We start from the raw sequence: 18,896 nt of genomic DNA, 5'->3' as shown, positions 1-18,896 counted from the left end.
TGCAAAGTGGTTGCATTTTCCCAACCAGTAAAAACCACTAAAGCAACAGAATCACATTTCTTTTTAATTAAAAACGGCGTGAATGAGAATCCTGACAGATTTTCATGGTGGACTCCTTTATGTTTTAAATAATGTCTTCACTTCCTGTAGACTAAACATAGAAGAGTACAGCACAGGAACAGGCCCTTCAGCCCACAATGTCTGTGCCAATCATGATGACAAATTAAACTAATCCCACCTGCCTGCACATAGTCTATATCCTTCCATTCCCTACCTGTTCATGTTTCTGTCTAAATGCCGCTTAAACATTGCTATTGTATCTGCTTTCACCACCTCCCCTGGCAGCATGTTCCAGGCACCCACCACTCTCTGGGTAAAAAAACTTGCCTTGCACATCTCCTTTAAACTTTCCCCATCTCACCTTAAAGCTATGTTCTCTAATATTTGATATTTCCACCCTGCGAAAAAGACTCTTAAATATCTGCCGTATCTATGCCTCTCACAATTTTATATACCTCTATTAGGTGACCCCTCAGCATTTGCAGCTCCAGAAAAAACAATCCAAGTTTATCCAACCTCTCCTTATAGCTAATACTCTTTAATCCAGACAACATCCTGGTGAACCTCTTCTGCACCGTCTCTAAAGCCTCCGCATCCTTCCTGTAATGGGGCGAACGGAACTGCACACAAAACTCTAAATGTGGCCTAACCGAAGTTTTATACTGCTGCAACATGACTTCCCAACTTTTATATGAAAGAATTGAGTATAAACTCCCAAGAACTGTCTTTGCCAAACGTCTGTGCAAAATGTTTCAGCAGTGAGTTTACAAGAAGTGTGACTTTGTAAAGAAGGAAAGACTTCTATTTCTGTAACACCTTAAACAACCTCAGATGTACCAAAATGCTTCAAATACAGTGAAGGAATTTGGAGTTGTATGTACTCTCAGAGTACAGGAAACATTGCAACCTGTTTGTACAAAACAAGTTCCTATGAACAATTTTGGGATGATCAGCAGATTACCTGATTAGGCAGGGTAAGTGGCGAAAATACCAGTTATCTCTCCTTTGCTTTTCTTTAAAATAGTACCACAAAATCTTTTGCATCCTTCTGAGAGGGCAGATGTTTAATTGCACCTCTGACGATGCAGCACTCCCTCAGTGACGGAGAGTCACCCTAGAATGTTGGTGCTGCTCTGGAATGGAACTTTAACCCATATTATTCTGACTTGGAAGCAAGGGTGCTACCTTACCGAGCACGTAGGACATCGTAAGCGAGTGTTGTTTTCATTAAAAAAAATCAGTATTATTACTTCATATTATGGATATGTTTTAAGACAGGAGATGATTACTTGCAATAATTACAAAAGAATGAAGGTTAGATTTCCAGAGGCTTCAGTGTAGATCCTGGGAAAAAGGTGTGAATGATCACTGATGCCAGTTCTAATGATTTTCAACCAAAGTTACCACGGACAGACAGCAGGAACCCAGAGGACAAACTTCTGCACTTAAAAAAAGATAAATTATCCAAGAGTTCGAATTCTGCAGTATTGAAATAGGAACAGCAGGCAGCACATGCTTCATAAACTTTGATACTTGCAGGCCACATTGTAGGAAGTGGTTAAGGATGTTTGCGGAAGTGATATCAAGATGTCCACTGATGACTTGCCTGTTTATTCCCCAATCAGCACATTAATAATGACCACATCCATGGAGAGAAGAAAGAGTTTGTGTGCCGGTGGCAGGACTGCTCTCGAGAACAGAAGCCATTCAAAGCCCAGTACATGCTCGTGGTACACATGAGGCGACATACTGGGGAGAAGCCACACAAGTGCACTGTGAGTCTCTTTATTGAGTTATTGCCTTGCTCATTATTCATCCAAAAGTCACTGGTCCTATCAGCAAGACTAAAGTGACCTTCATCATTATATATTTTTATTGTATTTTCGCTCCTGTATTCTTCAAGCTTTTGTTTCAGGTCTATCCAACACAGCAACACAGTCTATTTTTCTCCTCGACTTATTCCAGGAATGATTAGGAATGTTTTGCATACTTCTCTTGCTTTGGTTTGGAATGAGTCCTATTGGTATTGGTATTGGTTTATTATTGTCACTTGTACCGAGGTACAGTGAAAAACTTGTCTTGCATACCGATCGTACAGGTCAATTCATTACACAGTGCAGTTACGTTGGGTTAGTACAGAGTGCATTGATGTAGTACAGGTGAAAAACAATAACAGTACAGAGTAAAGTGTCACAGCTACAGAGAAAGTGCAGTGCAATAAGGTGCAAGGTCACAACAAGGTGGATCATGAGGTGAGAGTCCATCTCGTTGTATAAGGGAACCATTCAGTAGTCTTATCACAGTAGGGTAGAAGCTGTCCTTAAGTCTGGTGGTACGTGCCCTCAGGCTCCTGTATCTTCTACCCGATGGAAGAGGAGAGAAGGGAGAATGTCCCGGGTGGGTGGGGTCTTTGATCAGGTGGCTGCTGGCTAGAAGTCCAGACCTTACCGCACCGGTGTACTGTCACCAGGACAACACTGCGGCAACTCACCACGTCTTCTTTGACAGTGCATTCTAAATTTTCAACCTCCATCGCTCAGAAGGCCAAGGTCACAGCCCCCGAGGTCACTTCCACCTCACACTATCCTAACTTGGACGGGTATCACCATTTCTTCACCATTCCTAGGTCAAAATCCTGAAACTCCCTACCCAATGGCACTTCAATGGCATGGACTACAGCATTTTAAGAGGTCCTCTTGAAGGGCAGCTAAGGACAGGCAACAAAATGATGGCACTGGCCTCATCCCAGAAATGAAATTAAAATACCATTTGCAGATTTGTGAAAGCAAATAACTTAATTAACATTGAAATGACATGCTGGAAGTAGTTTTATATGGATATTCCCCACATTATGTCTAGTAGCAAGGTAGAAGTCATTCATCCAGATTCTGAACCCATTTTCCAACAGAATCCCTGAACCGTATCTAAACATAGTGTACCATGGGTAAGAGGCTGATTACCTACCCTCTCTATCCCTCTTATAATTTTATATACTTCTGCCAAGCTACCCCTCAGCCTCCTTCGCTCCAGAGAAAACAAATCTGTCCTCACACTGAAGTCCTCCAACCCAAGCAACAACCTCTGCACTTTTTCCAGTGTAATCACACCCTTCCTATAGTGTAGTGACCCGAACTGCACACTGGACTCCAAGTGCAGTCCAACCTGGGTTTTGTAAAGTTGTAATATAACATTCCAACTTTCATATTCCATGCCCCCACTTATGAAGGCAAGTATCCAAATACCTTCTTCACCACCCTATCTACCTGTAATGCCACTTTCAGGAAACAATGGACTTGAACACCAAGGTCCCTTTATTCATTAATGTTCCTTAGCTCCCTACCATTTACTATAAATGCCCTACCCCATTTGACTTCCCAAAATACATCACCTTGCATTTGTCAGGACTAAACTCCATCTGCCACATTCTTCCATCAAGAGTCTTTGGTATCTTACAAATTATAGGTGTACAGTGGAGAGCATTCTGACTGATTGCATCACCGCCTGGTACGGAGGCTCCAATGTGCTGGATTGCAAGAGGCTGCAGAGGGTTGTAGACCCAGCCAGCTCCATCACAGGCACAACCCTCCCCACTATCAAGGACATCTTCAAGAGGCGGTGCCTCAAGAAGGCAGCTTCCGTCACTAAGGACCCTCACCATCCGGGACATGCCCTCTTCATGTTACTACCATCAGGGTGGAGGTACAGGAGCCTGAGGACCCACACTCAGCAATTTAGGAACAGCTTCTTCCCCTCCGCCATCAGATTTCTGAACGGTCCATAAACCCATGAACACTACCTCGTTATCCCTTCTTTTTGCACTATTTATTTATTTTTGTAATTTATAGATTTTTATGACTTTTCTGCTGCAAAACAACAAACTTCTCGTCATATGTCAGTGATAATAACTCTGATTCTGCCAATTCTCCAACCAACTGATCTTTTTCCTGCTGTAGCCTTAAACAACTTTCCCTGTTATTCACACCACCACCAACTTTTGTGTCATCTGCAGACTTGCTAATCATACCTCCTACATTATTCACATCCAAGCCATTAATATGTATCACAAACAATAGAGGTCCCAGCACTGATCCCTGCAGTACACCACTGGTCACAGACCTCCAACCAGGAAAGCCAAGTTTCACCAAGCCAATTTTGGATTCAGCTAGCCAGCTCGTCTTGGACCCCATGTGCCTCAACCTCAACCTTTTGGACCAGTCGACCATGCAGGGACCTCGTCAAATGCCTCACTGAAGTCCACATAGACCACATCTACCTCTCTACCTTCATCAATCTGAAAGTGATTTGCCATGAAGTACAGAAATACTATATTTCCATCTGAGTCTGAAAAATCAAGAAGACTAATAAGTATTGCAGCACTTGGAATGAATGCTGCCAAGCTGATGCCATTACTCATTGTGGGGATTTTTGAATCCAGGCACTGGCATGGAGCTTGTTAAATGTGATGCTCCAAGGAAATGTGGCACATTATCCAACAGAGTGTTATTGCTGGATCTTTCACTAAAGTTTTCCGCTTGACTTCGGATGCCTTGACTTGTATACTCTGGCATGATCTGGAATTCAGATTGTTCAAAATTTATTCCTTGAGGCTAATACTGCATTGGTTTCCAAAGTAGTGCAAATCCACATAGAAGGGACAAATATTCGAGTAAATGCAACAGAAAATTAGGGAGATTAACTCAACAAATATTATTTTCAAACATCCAGAGCTTTTCCCCAACTTATACATAGAACATAGAACAGTACAGCATGGGACAGGCCATTCAGCCCACAATGTTGTGCCGACCTTGATGTTGATTTATACTAAATATCCTCCTCCTGTTTACCATCCACATCCCTCCATTCCCTTCACATTCATGTGTCTGTCTAAAAACCTTTTAAATTCCACCAAACTGCCTGCTTTCACCACTCCCCCTGGTAACCATTCCAGGCACCTCCCACTCTCTGTGTAAAAAAAACGTGCCCCTCACGTCACCTTTAAACTTCTCCCCTCTAACCTTAAGAGCATGTCCTCTAGTGTTTGACATTTCTACCTGGGGAAAGGATTGTGACTGTCTTTATTGCCAATAAAGAAATGAACTTGCACTTATCTGATACCTTTCAAGCACTTAACACATTCCAGCTTGCTTCAAAATCAATTCATTTGTTATGAATTATGGTCTCTGTCGCTATATGTTAATGCCTGGTAACACGTGGCGCAGAGGAAGAGTCCACAACCAATAACTGAAATCAACACCCAGATAATTTATTTCATTTTAACAATCTTAGTTGAAAATTAAATGTTGGTCAGGATCTTGGAAGAATACTCCTGTTCACTTTGCAGTAGTAGCTTGGTGGTCCCTTGGACACTCACATTATATGTGGATACATAGCAGCAGCTTTTTTTTTCATTTTTAACATCTGGATTTTGATGGTCATGGCAGCAATTGTTGCCATCCGTAACTGCCCTTGAAAAAGTGAGGTTGGATGAACTTCTGCGGTCAGGTGAAGGTACTTCCACGGACCTGTTGGGAGGGAGTTCCTGGAAATAGATCCACAGACCTGTTGGGAGGGAGTTCCAGCAACAATGAAGGACTGGCCACAAATTTCCAAGCCTGGATAGTGTGTGACTTGGTGAAGAATCTGCAAGGAACGATGATCTCGTGCACCTGCTTGTCCTTCTTGGAGGTTTGCAAGGTGCTGCCAGAGTAGCATGGACAGTGCATTTTGTGGATGGAGTACACTGCAGACCCTGTTTGAGATGGTGGATGGGGTGCAGTCAAGCGGCGTCCTGGATGGTGCTAACTCCTTAGAACATCGAAGAGTAGAGCCATTCGGACCACCATGTCTGCATTGACAATGATGCCAATCTAAACTAAACCCATCTGCCTGCACATGGTCCAAATCCATTATTCCCTGCCTGTTAATGTGTCAGACCAACAGCCTCTGAAATGTCACCATTGTATCTACTTCTAACACCACCCCTGGCAGCGTACTCCAGGCACCCACCAATCTCTGTGTAGAAAAACTTGCCTCGCACAACTCCTTTAAACTTACCCTCTCTCACCTTAAAATTTCTCTATACACATAACACCTCCTCCTTCTTGATATCGACATGTCCTAGGATATCGATACACCCCCTCCCTAACCTCTGCATCATCCATGTCCCTCTCCTCTTCAATACTGATGTGCTCATTGAGGACCTTGCCCACCTACTTTGGCTCCACAGATAAAATCCCTCCGTTGTGCTTGAGTGCACCTACCCTTTCCCTACTTACCCCCTTGCTACTAATATACTGCACATATAAAATGCCTTGGGATCCTTCCTAATCCTACCTGTCGAGGACATTTCACGGCCCCTTTTAGACATCCCTAATTCCTTGATAAAGTTCTTTTCTGCTTCCTTTATGTTCCTCAAGGGCCTTGTCTGAACCTTACATATGTTTCCTTTTTCTTTTTGACTAACTTACAATATCTCTTATACCTTGTCATCCTTATCTTTCATCCTCATAGCAATATGCTGGTCTTGAACTCTAATCAACTGGTCTTTAAAAGATTCCCACATGTCAGATATGGATTTACCCTCAAACAGCTACTCCCAATCTAGTTTCCCCATTCCTGCCTAATACATTTGTAATTAGCCTTCCTCCAATTTAGCACTTTCACTCAAGGACCAGTCTTATCCTCATCCATAACTATCTTAATTATGATCACTATTCCCAAAATGCTCCCCCCATTGAAACTTCAATCACCTGACCAGGCTCATTTCCCAATACAAGGTCTAGAACAGCCCCATCCCTAGTTGGACTATTTATATACCGTATCAAGAACCCCTCCTGGGTGCACCTAACAAATTCTGTCCCATCCCAGCACTGAGTCCCAATCAATATTGGAAAAATTAAGATGACCCACTACAACAAGCCTGTTGTTTTTACATCTTTCCATGATCTGCCTGAAGATCTGTTTCTCAAGCTCTCACTGGCAATTGGGAGCCCAAAGTATAGCTTTATGGTTTTTGGAGTTGCATGCATCCAGGCAAGTGGAGAATATTCAATTACACTCCTGACATATACTTTGGAGATAGGAGAAAGGCCTTGGGGTGCCAAGAGATGTGTCACTCACCACATATCACCCATCACTTCTTCAAGGGCAATTAGGGCAATAAAGATATGCCTTGATTGTGACACCCAAATCCCAAAAGTGAATATTAAAAAGATATTCAGTCGTCAACAAACATCTCCACTTCTGACCTTGTGGTAGAAAGAAGGTAAAGGATGAAGCAGCTGAAGGTGGTTGGGTCCTGGACACTGCCCCAATTAACAGCTGTCACAATGTCCTGGGACGGAGATGATGGACCTCCGACAACCACAGCCATATCTCTTTGTGCCAGCTATGTCTCCACTTACAATATCCCATTGACTTTTTGATGGCAGACTTGATCAAATGCTACCTTGATTCAAGGTCTGTCAGTCTCATCTCCACCTCTGGAATTTAATGTTGGGTCAAGACTGTGAATGAAATGTACTTGGTGAGACCCAAACTGGGCTTCTGTGAGGAGGTTATTGGTGAAGTGCTGCTTGATAGCACTGTGCATGACACCCTCCATCACTTTGGTGATGACTGAGAGAAGACGGAGTAGGCAGCAATTAGCTGAATTCGATTTGTCCTGTGTATTTTACTCCACCTCCAAATTGGGCTCCATTGACCTTGGATGCAGTATAGTTGACCAAAGGTGAATCTTAAGATAAGATAAGATCTTTATTAGTCACATGTACATCGAAACACACAGTGAAATACATCTTTTGCGTAGTGATTTTTGGGGGGCAGCCTGCAAGTGTCGCCACGCTTCTGGCGCCAACATAGCACGCCCATAACTTCCTAACCCGTACATCTTTGGAAATTGGGAGGAAACCGGAGCACCCGGAGGAAACCCACACAGACACGGGGAGAACATACAAACTCCTTACAGACAGTGGCTGGATTTGAACCTGGGTCTCTGGCGCTGTAAAGCATTATGCTTGCCACTATGCTACCACCCCTGCCGTTCATCCCTTTACAACTGATAAGGTAGGCAAGCTTGATTTATAAAGCATCATCATTGAATAGGTATGAGCAGTTACATTTCCAGTAATTGTGCTGAACTTTGTCGTGAATGGTTGATCAGAGTTACTCAGGTGTGGAAATGTGAAACACAGGCACAGAACTTAGAGAGGATATTGCGGGGGGAGCATCCAGCAAGACTTTATAGGTTGAACTGAGAAATAAGAAAGAAGTGATCACTTGGATGGGATTATACTACAGGCCCTCCAATAGCCAGGGAGAATTAGAACAGCAAATATGCAGGGAAATTGCAGATAGGTGTATGAATCATGGAGCACTATGATACTGGAAATAATCAAATGAAGTATACACATGGAAATTGCAGATAGGATTAGGAATAATAGAGTTGTAATAGTAGGTGTATTGACGAGGATTGCCATATTGCGAAGGGATTAGAAGGGGCAGAATTTGTTAAGTGTGTGCAGGAAGGATTTCTCAAGCAGTAAGTAGATGGCCTACTAGAGAAGGGACTATAGTCGATCTCCTCTCAGGAAATGAGGCTGGGCAAATGTCCTTAAAGGTCAGTGTGGTCGTCTATGTGCAGAGCCACAGGAGGTGGGCAAGGTCTTAAATGAATACTTCCCGTCTGTATTTACCAGGGAGAAAGATATGGAAGCTAGTGATTTCAGGAAAGAGCAGTGTGATGTCTTGAATCATATCGACATTACAAAAGAGGAAGTGTTGGCCGTCTTAAAGTGCATACGTGTGGATAAATCCCCAGGACCTGATCATGTATATCCCTGGACATCGTGCAGAGCAAGGGAAGAAATTGCTGGGGCCCTGGCTGAGATTTTTGTATCTTCATTAGCCACGGGTGAGGTACCAGAAGGCTAGAGGGTGGCTATTGTTGTACCTTTATTTAAGAAGGGCTGCAAGGACAAGCCAGGGAACCTCAGGCCAGGGAGCCTAATATCAGTGGTGGGAAAGTTGCTGGAGGGGATTCTGAGAGACAGGATTATTTGGAAATGGAAAGGCACGGACAGATGAAGGATAGTCAGCTTGGATTTGTGCGTGGGAAATCATGTCTCACAAGTTTGATTGAGTTCTTTGAAGAAGTGTCCAAGAGCATTGACAAGGGAAGGGCAGTAGACCTTGTCTACATGGACTTTAGCAAGGTCTTTGACAAGATCCCACATGGTAGGCTTACTCCGGAAGGTTAGATCACAGGGTGAGCCAGCCAGTTGGATACAGAATTGCATTGGTGGTGGGACACAAGAAGGTGGTAATGGAGGGTTGATTTTCAGACTGGAGGCCTGTGACTAGTGGTGTACCCGGGGGTCAGTGCTGGGTCCTCCGTTGTTAGTCAATGATATTAATGATTTGGGTAAGAACGTAGGTGGCATGATTAGTAAGTTTGTAAATTGATGGTGTAGTGGACGGTGAAGAAGGTTGTCTAAGGTTACAGCAGGATCCAGATCAGCTGGGAAAGTGGGCAAAGGATTGGCAGATGGAATTTAACTCGGACAAGTAGGAATTGATGGATTTTGGGAAGTTAAACCAGCGCAGGACTTACACGGTGGATGGCAGGTCCCTGGGGAGTGTTTGTTAAACAAACAGACTTAGGGGTACAAGTGCATAGTTCCCTGAAAGTGGTGTCACAGGTAGACAGGGTGGTGAAGAAGACATGTAGCCATGGCACTGAGTACAAGAGTTAGGACATCATGTTACAGTTGTACAAAATGTTGATTAGACCACTCTCGGAGTATTGTGTTCGGTTCTAGTTGCCACATTGCGGGAAGGATGTGGAGGGTGCAAAAAAGGTTCACCTGGATGTTACCTGGATTAGAGGGTATTAGCTATAAGGAGAAGTTGGACAAACTTGGACTATTTTCTCTCTGTGAATTTGTTCTAGTAGCTTTCCTTTCTAACTTAATTATCCTAATCTACATGAAGATTAAAGTCTCCTATAATTACTTAAGTGTTTAAATGCCTCAATTACTTAATGACTTATACACTTTCCCATAGTGTCGCTACTCTTTGAGACTCTGTATGTTATTCCTACCAGTGTTTTCTTTCCCTTGCTGTTTTTAATCTCTCTCCAAATAGACTCATCATTTTCTGAACTTAGATCATCCCTCACAGCCATACTTATTGCTCCTCTTGTTGAAAGTGCCTCGCCACCCCCTTTTCCTTCCAGCCTGCCCTTCGTAAAAGACAGCTGCTGGAGGAACTCAACAGGTCAGGCAGCATCTGAATTCTTCTAGTGGTTTGTTTTTTGCTCCAGATCTCAGCATCTGCAGTCTCTTTGTCTACAAACAATAAATTCCCAGCTTTGATTCTCTTGCAACCAGGTTTCTTTAATGTTCTCAGATGTGTATCTCTGTGTGTGGTGCTAGTTCATTTTACTATGAATGTTTTATGCATTAAGGTACAAAGCCTTAAGGTTGCCTTTTTGCCATTTTGAATTATCTTACCTTTTTGTTGTACCGTGGCCTCAGTTGCCCTTGATATCCCTACCTTATCCTTGATTATCCTCGATTTCCTTACCTTCTGCTTTTGCATTCTACTGTATTTTTTTTTCATTTCTGTCCTTGTTTCTCTCTCCCTACTCACCCTGCTTAGGTTCCCACCCCCCATCACTCTTGTTTAAGCCCTCCCCAAGAACACGGGGTTTTGGCTGAATGAATATCCCAGTTATGACGGTGGAAGATTTGTGTAGCCTCTGCTTGATGATAATCACTTATAGTCTGATACAGATGCCACTGAATTTGTAGTTGGCAGTGGGGTCTGTCATACAACATTCCTAGATGCCTTGGCAAACACTATTCCAAGAATAAAAGGAGCTGTTTCACCATAAAACCTGGAGGAAATATTGAAGTGTGCCCTTATCAGGATTGTGAAATAGGATTGACAATCTGAAAGAAACTGCAGACGCTGGAAATCTAAAGTAAAACCAGAAAATGCTGGGAGTACTCGGCAGGTCAGGCTGCATCTGAGGAAAGAGAAACAGAGTTAATGGTTCAGATTTCAATATTTATTTTATGTCAGATAGGATTGTTGTTGCCTGATATTTCCTGTGTCTAAATAATAAAAACTTTAAATGCTAAAATATGAAATAGGGAAATAAAAGATCTGTTTCACCTCATACGGTGAACAACCTGTGAAAGTCCTCTCCAAGTCTCTGGGCAATCAAATTCAAAGCGAGGGATTAAATTAACCTCAAGTTATTTTTCCTGGCACCTATATTTTCTATGACATCTCTGCTCCAGCAAGGAGCCATCCCGCTCTCTTTCCAAAGCAGAAAATAATTCAGCAATTCACTACACAAGCTGACAATATATTCCATTGATATATTATTTTCCGGGAAAAGAAGGACTGCCTACCATCTAAACTAGTTCAACCGATGTGTATTCTCAATAGGTCCTTTCCAATACATTGGGTTAAATCACTCTAGCTCCAGCCTACTGCCTGAACTTGCTGCCCGCAGTGTGTGCTTCCAGATGTAAAGGGACTGACAAACTGCCCGTCCACACACAAGAGACATCCTGCAAGGGGGAGCAGCCTCCAAATAGCAAGTGGGCTTCAGGCAGTATATCCTCAGGCCTTGCCCTGAACACCCTAGCCTTTGAACTGTTTATAAATTTCTTCAACCGTCAATGATATTAAAAACCATCAAAATAGATTTAAATAATTTAAGGAAAATAGAACTGTTACCTTTTTGGAAAACCCCCCAAAAATTAATTAAAACCACTTTGAAATAAAGTGTCAATGTGAACATAACCTTTACTTTCTAAAACTTGAGCAAACCATTCATGGGTCCGCTTTTCTATTGAAAAAGTGCAGACCTTCATTCACTAACGAACCTAGTGAATGGCAGTAAGGAGTCCCAGCTTTCACAAAGTATTCCCACATTGCCAACAGGGGCTTTCTGCCAACAAACATTTCCTAAGCAGCATGTCAGCAAGACCTTCCCTAGGTGTGAGGATTGATTGCAACCGTCGGCTACATAGTTTGTACGTCTCTGTTTGATTTCTGTAAAGCATAAACAACTAGAAATTTGACTCATTTGCAAAATCATGCAAAAAATTGCTGTGTGTATGTTTTGTAGGTTGTTGTGCTCTTCTTGTTGAAGTCCAACCCATCAGGAAATCAAACCAGGCACCTCTTGTTACGGTTCATCCTAACACAGTATAATTGCCCCATCATTTTTCATTCACGTGGTGACATCACCTAGATGTTTAGCATCCATTAATTACTTACAGACAGAAATGTGAGCACTTCACTGTCATACTTCCTGTGAATCAGCATGTAAGTGACACAGCAGCTGCCATCTTTACCTAGCAGGTGGGGTTTTAACGTTTCTTAAAGCGAGCATGTCCTGATTCTGTGCTTTCTATTTTTATGACAGCTATTTTGGCATTTGGGCAAAGTATAATGTCCAATTAATGCACTAAAAATGGGTGAAAATCCATTTTCTAAATGTCTCCAGACCATCTCCTTTGCACCAAATGTTGCCAAGAATACTTGATTGGTGCAAGTTCCTGACTCAGACAGTGAAGACTAATGCCCCAGTTGGGGACAAAGTAGCTGTGGGACACTCAGAAGAGAATCCTGGTAAACTTGCTAAGCAGCATGCTCAAACTGGCAAAACACCATTTTGACGTTCTAGTATATTGATCCCCAGTGGCAATTTAACTCAACCCTGTTGTCACTAGGAAGTTCCACATTGTAAGTGAATGAAGCCCTCAAAGTCTGGAGATGTTCCAGGTGTAGTATAATGGTATGATCACTCAGTGGGGCATGCTTAGTCACCATGGTCCCCTTCTACAAGTGAATTCTATGCAGGAAATTGGAACAAGTGAGTTCTTTAGTGGGATCTGTTTGATCTGACCAAAAATGCAAAATTCTCCAGCATACTGACATCAAAGAAACAAGTTTTATTTACAGTACACAAGCAGTGTCCTTCTTGTAAATAGTAATAAATGGTAGGGTATTGTCACTGCATTTTCTTCAATGGTGCAGCTGATGGAAAACATTTCAGAATTCAATGATCCATTGTGTAGTTTTATTTACATATTCCTTAAGTAACAGCAAAAGTGATGGGCAGGTAATGTGCAGCAAATTTGTTTTGTACAGTTTGAAGGCTGTGCAAAGGCCTACTCCAGACTGGAAAACTTGAAAACGCACCTGCGGTCTCACACTGGAGAAAAGCCGTATGTCTGTGAGCATGAGGGCTGTAACAAAGCGTTCTCCAATGCATCGGATCGGGCAAAGCACCAGAACAGAACTCACTCAAATGAGGTAAGTTGTCTCCTGGCACATACTGGTGATTTGCTGCATGTTGATAAGTTTGTTTTAGTACTGATTCTGCACACATTGATGAGCCTGTTTTAAAAATATTATTAACCAGCAGAAGCTGGGTAGTCCGCTTTAATACAAATAATGTAAAGCAAGTTTGGCTATATTTGCATTGCAATAATATAAGTTAATGGCCCAGTTCACAATATCTGAGATTAGTGTAGATAATGGTAGATCTTCACTGCTCTGTAGTTATATCTTTGCCTTCAAAAAAATTAATGTTGTCAATCAGAGCTGCATTGGTGTTTAACATAATGTCCTCTTTGATTCCACAATGAGAGTTACAATACAATTTGAAGTAACATTGCCAGCAATGAAAAAAAGTCTTGCTTACGAATAAGTAGTCACTGATTATATGCCAAAAGCTGAATATTTATCCAGAGCAATCATGAGTGAGCATCCATAGATACATAGAAAAACTACAGCACAATTCAGGCCCTTCAGCCCACAATGCTGTGCCAAACATGTCCCTACCCTAGAAATTACTAGGCTTACCCATAGCCCTCTAGTTTTCTCAGCTCCATGTACCTATCCAACAGTCTCTTGAAAGACCCCATCGTATCCACCTCCACCACCGTTTCCGGCAGCCCATTCCATGCACTCACCACTCTCTGAGTAAAAAACTTACCCCTGACATCTCCTCTATATCTACTCCCCAGCACCTAAAACCTATGTCCTCTTGTGGCCACCATTTCAGCCCTGGGGAAATGCCTCCGACTATCTACCCGATCAATACCTCTCATCATCTTATATACCTCTATCAGGTCCCCCCCTCGTCCTCCATCGCTCCAAGGAGAAAATGCCGAGTTCCCTCAACCTGCTGTCATAAGGCATGCTCCGCATTCCAGGCAGCATCCTTGTAAATCTCCTTTTTACCCTTTCTATGGCTTCCACATCTTTGCTGTAGTGAGGTGACCAGAACTGAGCACAGTACTCCAAGTGGGGTCTGACCAGGGACCTACATAGCTGCAACAATACCTCCCGGCTCCTAAATTCAATCCCCCGATTGATGAAGGACAATACACCATATGCCTTCTTAACCACAGAGTCAACCTGCGCAGCCGCTTTGAGCGTCCTATGGACTTGGACCCCAAGATCCCTCTGATCCTCCACACTGCCAAGAGTCCTACCATTAATACTATATTCTGCCATCATACTTGACCTACCAAAATGAACCACTTCACACTTATCTGGGTTGAACTGCATCTGCCACTTCTCAGCCCAACTTTGCATCCTATCTATTTCCCTCTGTAACCTCTGACAGCCCTCCAAACTATCCACAACACCCCCAACCTTTGTGTCATCCGCAAACTTACTAACCCACCCCTCCACTTCCTCATCCAGGCCATTTATAAAAATCACAAACAGCAAGGGTCCCAGTACAAATCCCCGAGGTACACCACTGGTCACCAACCTCCACGCAGAATACGACCCTTCAAAAACCACTCTTTGCCTTCTGTGGGCCAGCCAGTTCTGGATCCACTCTGCAATGTCCCCTTGGATCCCATGTCTCCTCACCTTCTCCATAAGCCTCGCATGGGGTACCTTATCAAACGCCTTGCTGAAATCCATATACACTACGTCTACTGCTCTCCCTTCATCGATGTGTTTAGTCACATCCTCAAAAAATTCAGTCAGGCTCGTAAGGCAGGACCTGCCCTTGACAAAGCCATGCTGACTATTCCTAATCATATTATACCTCTCCAAATGTTCATAAATCCTGCCTCTCAGGATCTTCTCCATTAGTTTACCAACCACTGAGGTAAGACTCACCGGTCTATAATTTCCTGGGCTATCCCTACTCCCCTTCTTGAATAAGGTAACAATATCCGCAACCCTTCAATCTTCCGGAACCTCTCCATCGACGATGCAAAGATCATCGTCAGAGACTCCGCAATCTCTTCCCTCACCTCCCACAGCAGTCTGGGGTACATCTCATCTGGTCCCGGCGACTTGTCCAACTTGATGCTTTCCAAAAGTTTCAGCACCTTCTCTTTCCTAACATCTACATGCTCAAGCTTTTCAGCCCGCTGCAAGTCCCCACTACAATCCCCCAGATCTTTTTCCGTAGTGAATACTAACGTAAAGTATTCATTAAGTACCTCTGCTATTTCTTCCGGATCCATACACACTTTCCCACTGCTGCACTTGATAGGCCCTATTCTTTCGCATCTTATCCTCTTGCTCTTCACATACCTGTAGAATGTCTTGGGGTTTTCCTTAATCCTGCCCGCCAAGGCCTTCTCATGCCCCCTTCTGGTTCTCCTAATCTTCTTAAGCTCCTTCCTATGAGCCTTATACTGTTCCAGATCTCTAACATTACCTAGCTCTCTGTACCATTTGTCACTTATTCATTGATTACTAACAGTGACGTTTAGAAGAATGTAAGGCAGCACACAAGAGTTGGACAGGATGCTGAGAAGATCTGGAACTGGGAGGCGTAGCTTCAAGGGAAGGAGAGGTTTCCCATTTAAGACTGGAATGATGAGGAAATTCTTCTCACAGAGGTTCATGGTTCTTTGGAATTCTCTGTTCCAGAGGGGTGGAGGCTGGGTCACAGGCCATATGGGCTGTGGAAGAGTGGAAAGGTCATGGGGAATAGGCGGGAATGTGGAGCTGAGACCAAGACCAGGTCAGCCATGGACTTGAGGAGGCTTGAGAGGATATGTGGCCCAGTCCTGCTTCTATTCCTCATGTTTACATATGGTCAACATTCCAAAGCAATGTTAAGAAGAAAGTGATGCATCCCTTTTTGTTTTGTAATCCTTGATCAAGGGTCGGTTCTTTATACTCTTGCCTCTATAAGAAAATTGTAGGTTCCAGCCCCATTTGAGCCCATTGTTTTGGATGACTTTCCAGTGTGGTGCAGAGGAATTGCTGTGGTATAAGATGTGCTGCTTTTCAAATAAGATACTGATGCAAAGCTTAAGTTTCCTTTTCAGTTGAAGTGAGAGATCCCGTGGCATAATTTGAAGAGGAACTAGGTGTTTTTCTCATGTTGTGTTAAATGCAACTTTAATTACTCATGGGTGTACTTTAGTATATCTGGGACTGCCGTTTGCATTTGCCTGCCTGCCATGTCTCTCCACGTTATATTTATACCTTTTTTATGGGGATGGGATAAGACACCATACAAACGGAAACCTTTATTTCAGCAAGAAGACAATGACTTTTATTAGCATCTTTCGTACGTTATATGACATAAGACATACATCGGTCAATTTGCAATCAGTAAGCTTTCTCAAACAGAAAAGAATGCTGTTCAGATAATGTGTTCCTATGGTGATAGTACATGAATATAAAATAATCTTAAGCAGCACAGGCGAATTAATAGTTTAGGTGTAAGAGTGCTGAGGGGAGCCAATTTAAACTGATTGGAGCATACTGAGCTACCACTGTTTTGTTTCCTAGCCCTCCAATTTTGCCTTATTTCTTGAATCCCAGTGCCAAGGTTACCACAGTTATCATGTCAACACACACAGTTTACACAACACCATCAACCACCAACTTTCTAAATAAATATTACAGAAATTGTACCATGTATTTCTCTAAAATTTCTGCTTTGGAGGAAGATTGCAATAAAGAAAAATAAAGACTGGCTGTTCTTTATGCCTTTAAAACATCAGGAATCTCAAAGTAAGTTTCAGCCAACTGGCTGTTTTTTAATCTGTAATCATCACTGCTATGATGTAGGAAACTCACAGCATGTTTCCACAAACAGTATTGAAATGATTAACCAGATCATCTCTTTCGGCGTTGTTTAACATCACCATGTTAATCAGGGCTCTGGGAGAATTTCCTGTTCATTTTAAGCATCTACATTCAAAATGGGCAGACAGTTGCATCAACCAGAAACTGATACCATAACATCAGTTTCAAAATAGACGGTCTTAAATGCACTGTTTATATCCAGTTTATTTCAGAAATGTTCAGTTTTATTTGCTATTTTAAGTGTACTTCATTTTCAATCTGATACCTTCCAAGAACAATAAAAAGCAATTAATAATAGAGCTGTACAGCAGAGAAATGTGCCCAACTTGTCCACGCCGACTGTGACGCCTCTCTGCGCTAATCCCATTTGCCTGTTTCTCTGTAGTCTTTTCCTATCCGACTACCTGTCCAGACATCCAGATGTAATTGTGTCTGCCTCCACTACTTCCTCTGGCAGCTCGTCCTGTAAAACCACCAGTGTCTGTGTGAAAAACTTGTCCCTCAGATCCCCCTTAAATTTCTCCCCTCTCACCTTAAACATTTGCCCTCTATTTTTAGGCCCCCCTCTACCCTAGCATAAAAACTCTGACTATCTACTGTATCTATGTCCCTCATAGTTTTATAAACCTCTATAAGGTCACACCTCAGCCTCCTACTTTGCAGTGAAAATAAACCCAGCCTGTCCACTGTCTCTTTATTAGTCAAAACCACCATTCCAGGCAAAATGCTAGTGATCCTTTCACCAGCTAAGTTCAGGTATGGTTAGTTTATTAATTGTCTGCCAATTGTAGGCAGCATAATTAATTGGCTTTCAAGTCAAAGTACAAATCTGTAGCAACCGAGTTAACATGTCAGACATGGTGATACTTTCTTTCCATAATGTCCATCCAAGCTCAGCTCTAAGTATCGGAGAGAACCATCTAACCCCGCAATTTGGAGTCAAAGCAATATCTTTACATTGTAAACTTATTGTACATTAAAATTATTGGAATAAAGAGCACAAACAACTGGCCATTTTATAGAAGGTATTTGTTACTAGAGGATGCAGTCTGCCCAAAAATAAGATTGGGGTGGGGGGGCAGGGGGCATTCACAGAAATATTTTCTTATGAAGTTTGTTTAATTTGAGTTTCTGTCCTGAAGTGACAGCACGGGAACAATTCAGACAATGTGTCTCAAATCTGTCCGGTTCTGACACTAATACTTACATCATTATTTTGAGTTTAATAAACATAGTTTAATCATTTTCTCCATTAAAGAGCCGATTACATGTAGTGGACAAACAGCATCTACATCAACATGCCTGAAATAAGTGGCAGTGATTGTAATCAGTGCTCAGAATACAACCACTCATCGATATGTTTAATTAAATACATCTTTGTTATCCTTTTGTCTGAAATTTCTGATCTCCTAAATATCCCCAGACCTTTGAGGAAAAGAAAATAATATTGGCCTTGGTTTTAGTGGTAGCACCTTTGCCTCTGAAAGATTGTGACTTCAGGCCCCATTCCAGGATCTGCAGCACATGGTTTGGCTGAGTCTCGGGGCAGTACCAGGGGATTGTTTAACTCTTGGTGCCACTGTCCTTCAGATTAAAGATTAAGTTGAGATGAATCTCAGGTAGATGTAGAAGTTCCCAAGGTGTTATTTGAATTCTGTCCAATTTTAAGAGGTCAACAGTAACTACTTAACCAACATTTGTAAAAGAACATGATTTGGTCATTAATCTCT

At 42.5% G+C, this 18,896-nt stretch overlaps 1 protein-coding gene across 1 annotated transcript in view; it reads left to right on the top strand.

Moving 5' to 3' along the window:
* The window catches only part of gli3 (GLI family zinc finger 3), a 365,376-nt gene that overhangs the window by 333,492 nt on the left and 12,988 nt on the right, over positions 1-18,896 (top strand). Inside the window, exons 11-12 of the mRNA XM_052022712.1 lie at positions 1,686-1,835; positions 13,234-13,398. Coding sequence (XP_051878672.1) covers positions 1,686-1,835; positions 13,234-13,398 — 315 coding nt within the window. The remainder of the gene's footprint in view (positions 1-1,685; positions 1,836-13,233; positions 13,399-18,896) is intronic.

Source organism: Pristis pectinata, chromosome 9 (assembly GCF_009764475.1).
Source record: "Pristis pectinata isolate sPriPec2 chromosome 9, sPriPec2.1.pri, whole genome shotgun sequence".
In the NCBI taxonomy this organism is placed as follows: Eukaryota; Metazoa; Chordata; class Chondrichthyes; order Rhinopristiformes; family Pristidae; genus Pristis; species Pristis pectinata.
Note: the sequence above shows the minus strand (reverse complement) of the source record. Positions and strands in the feature narration are given on the sequence as shown.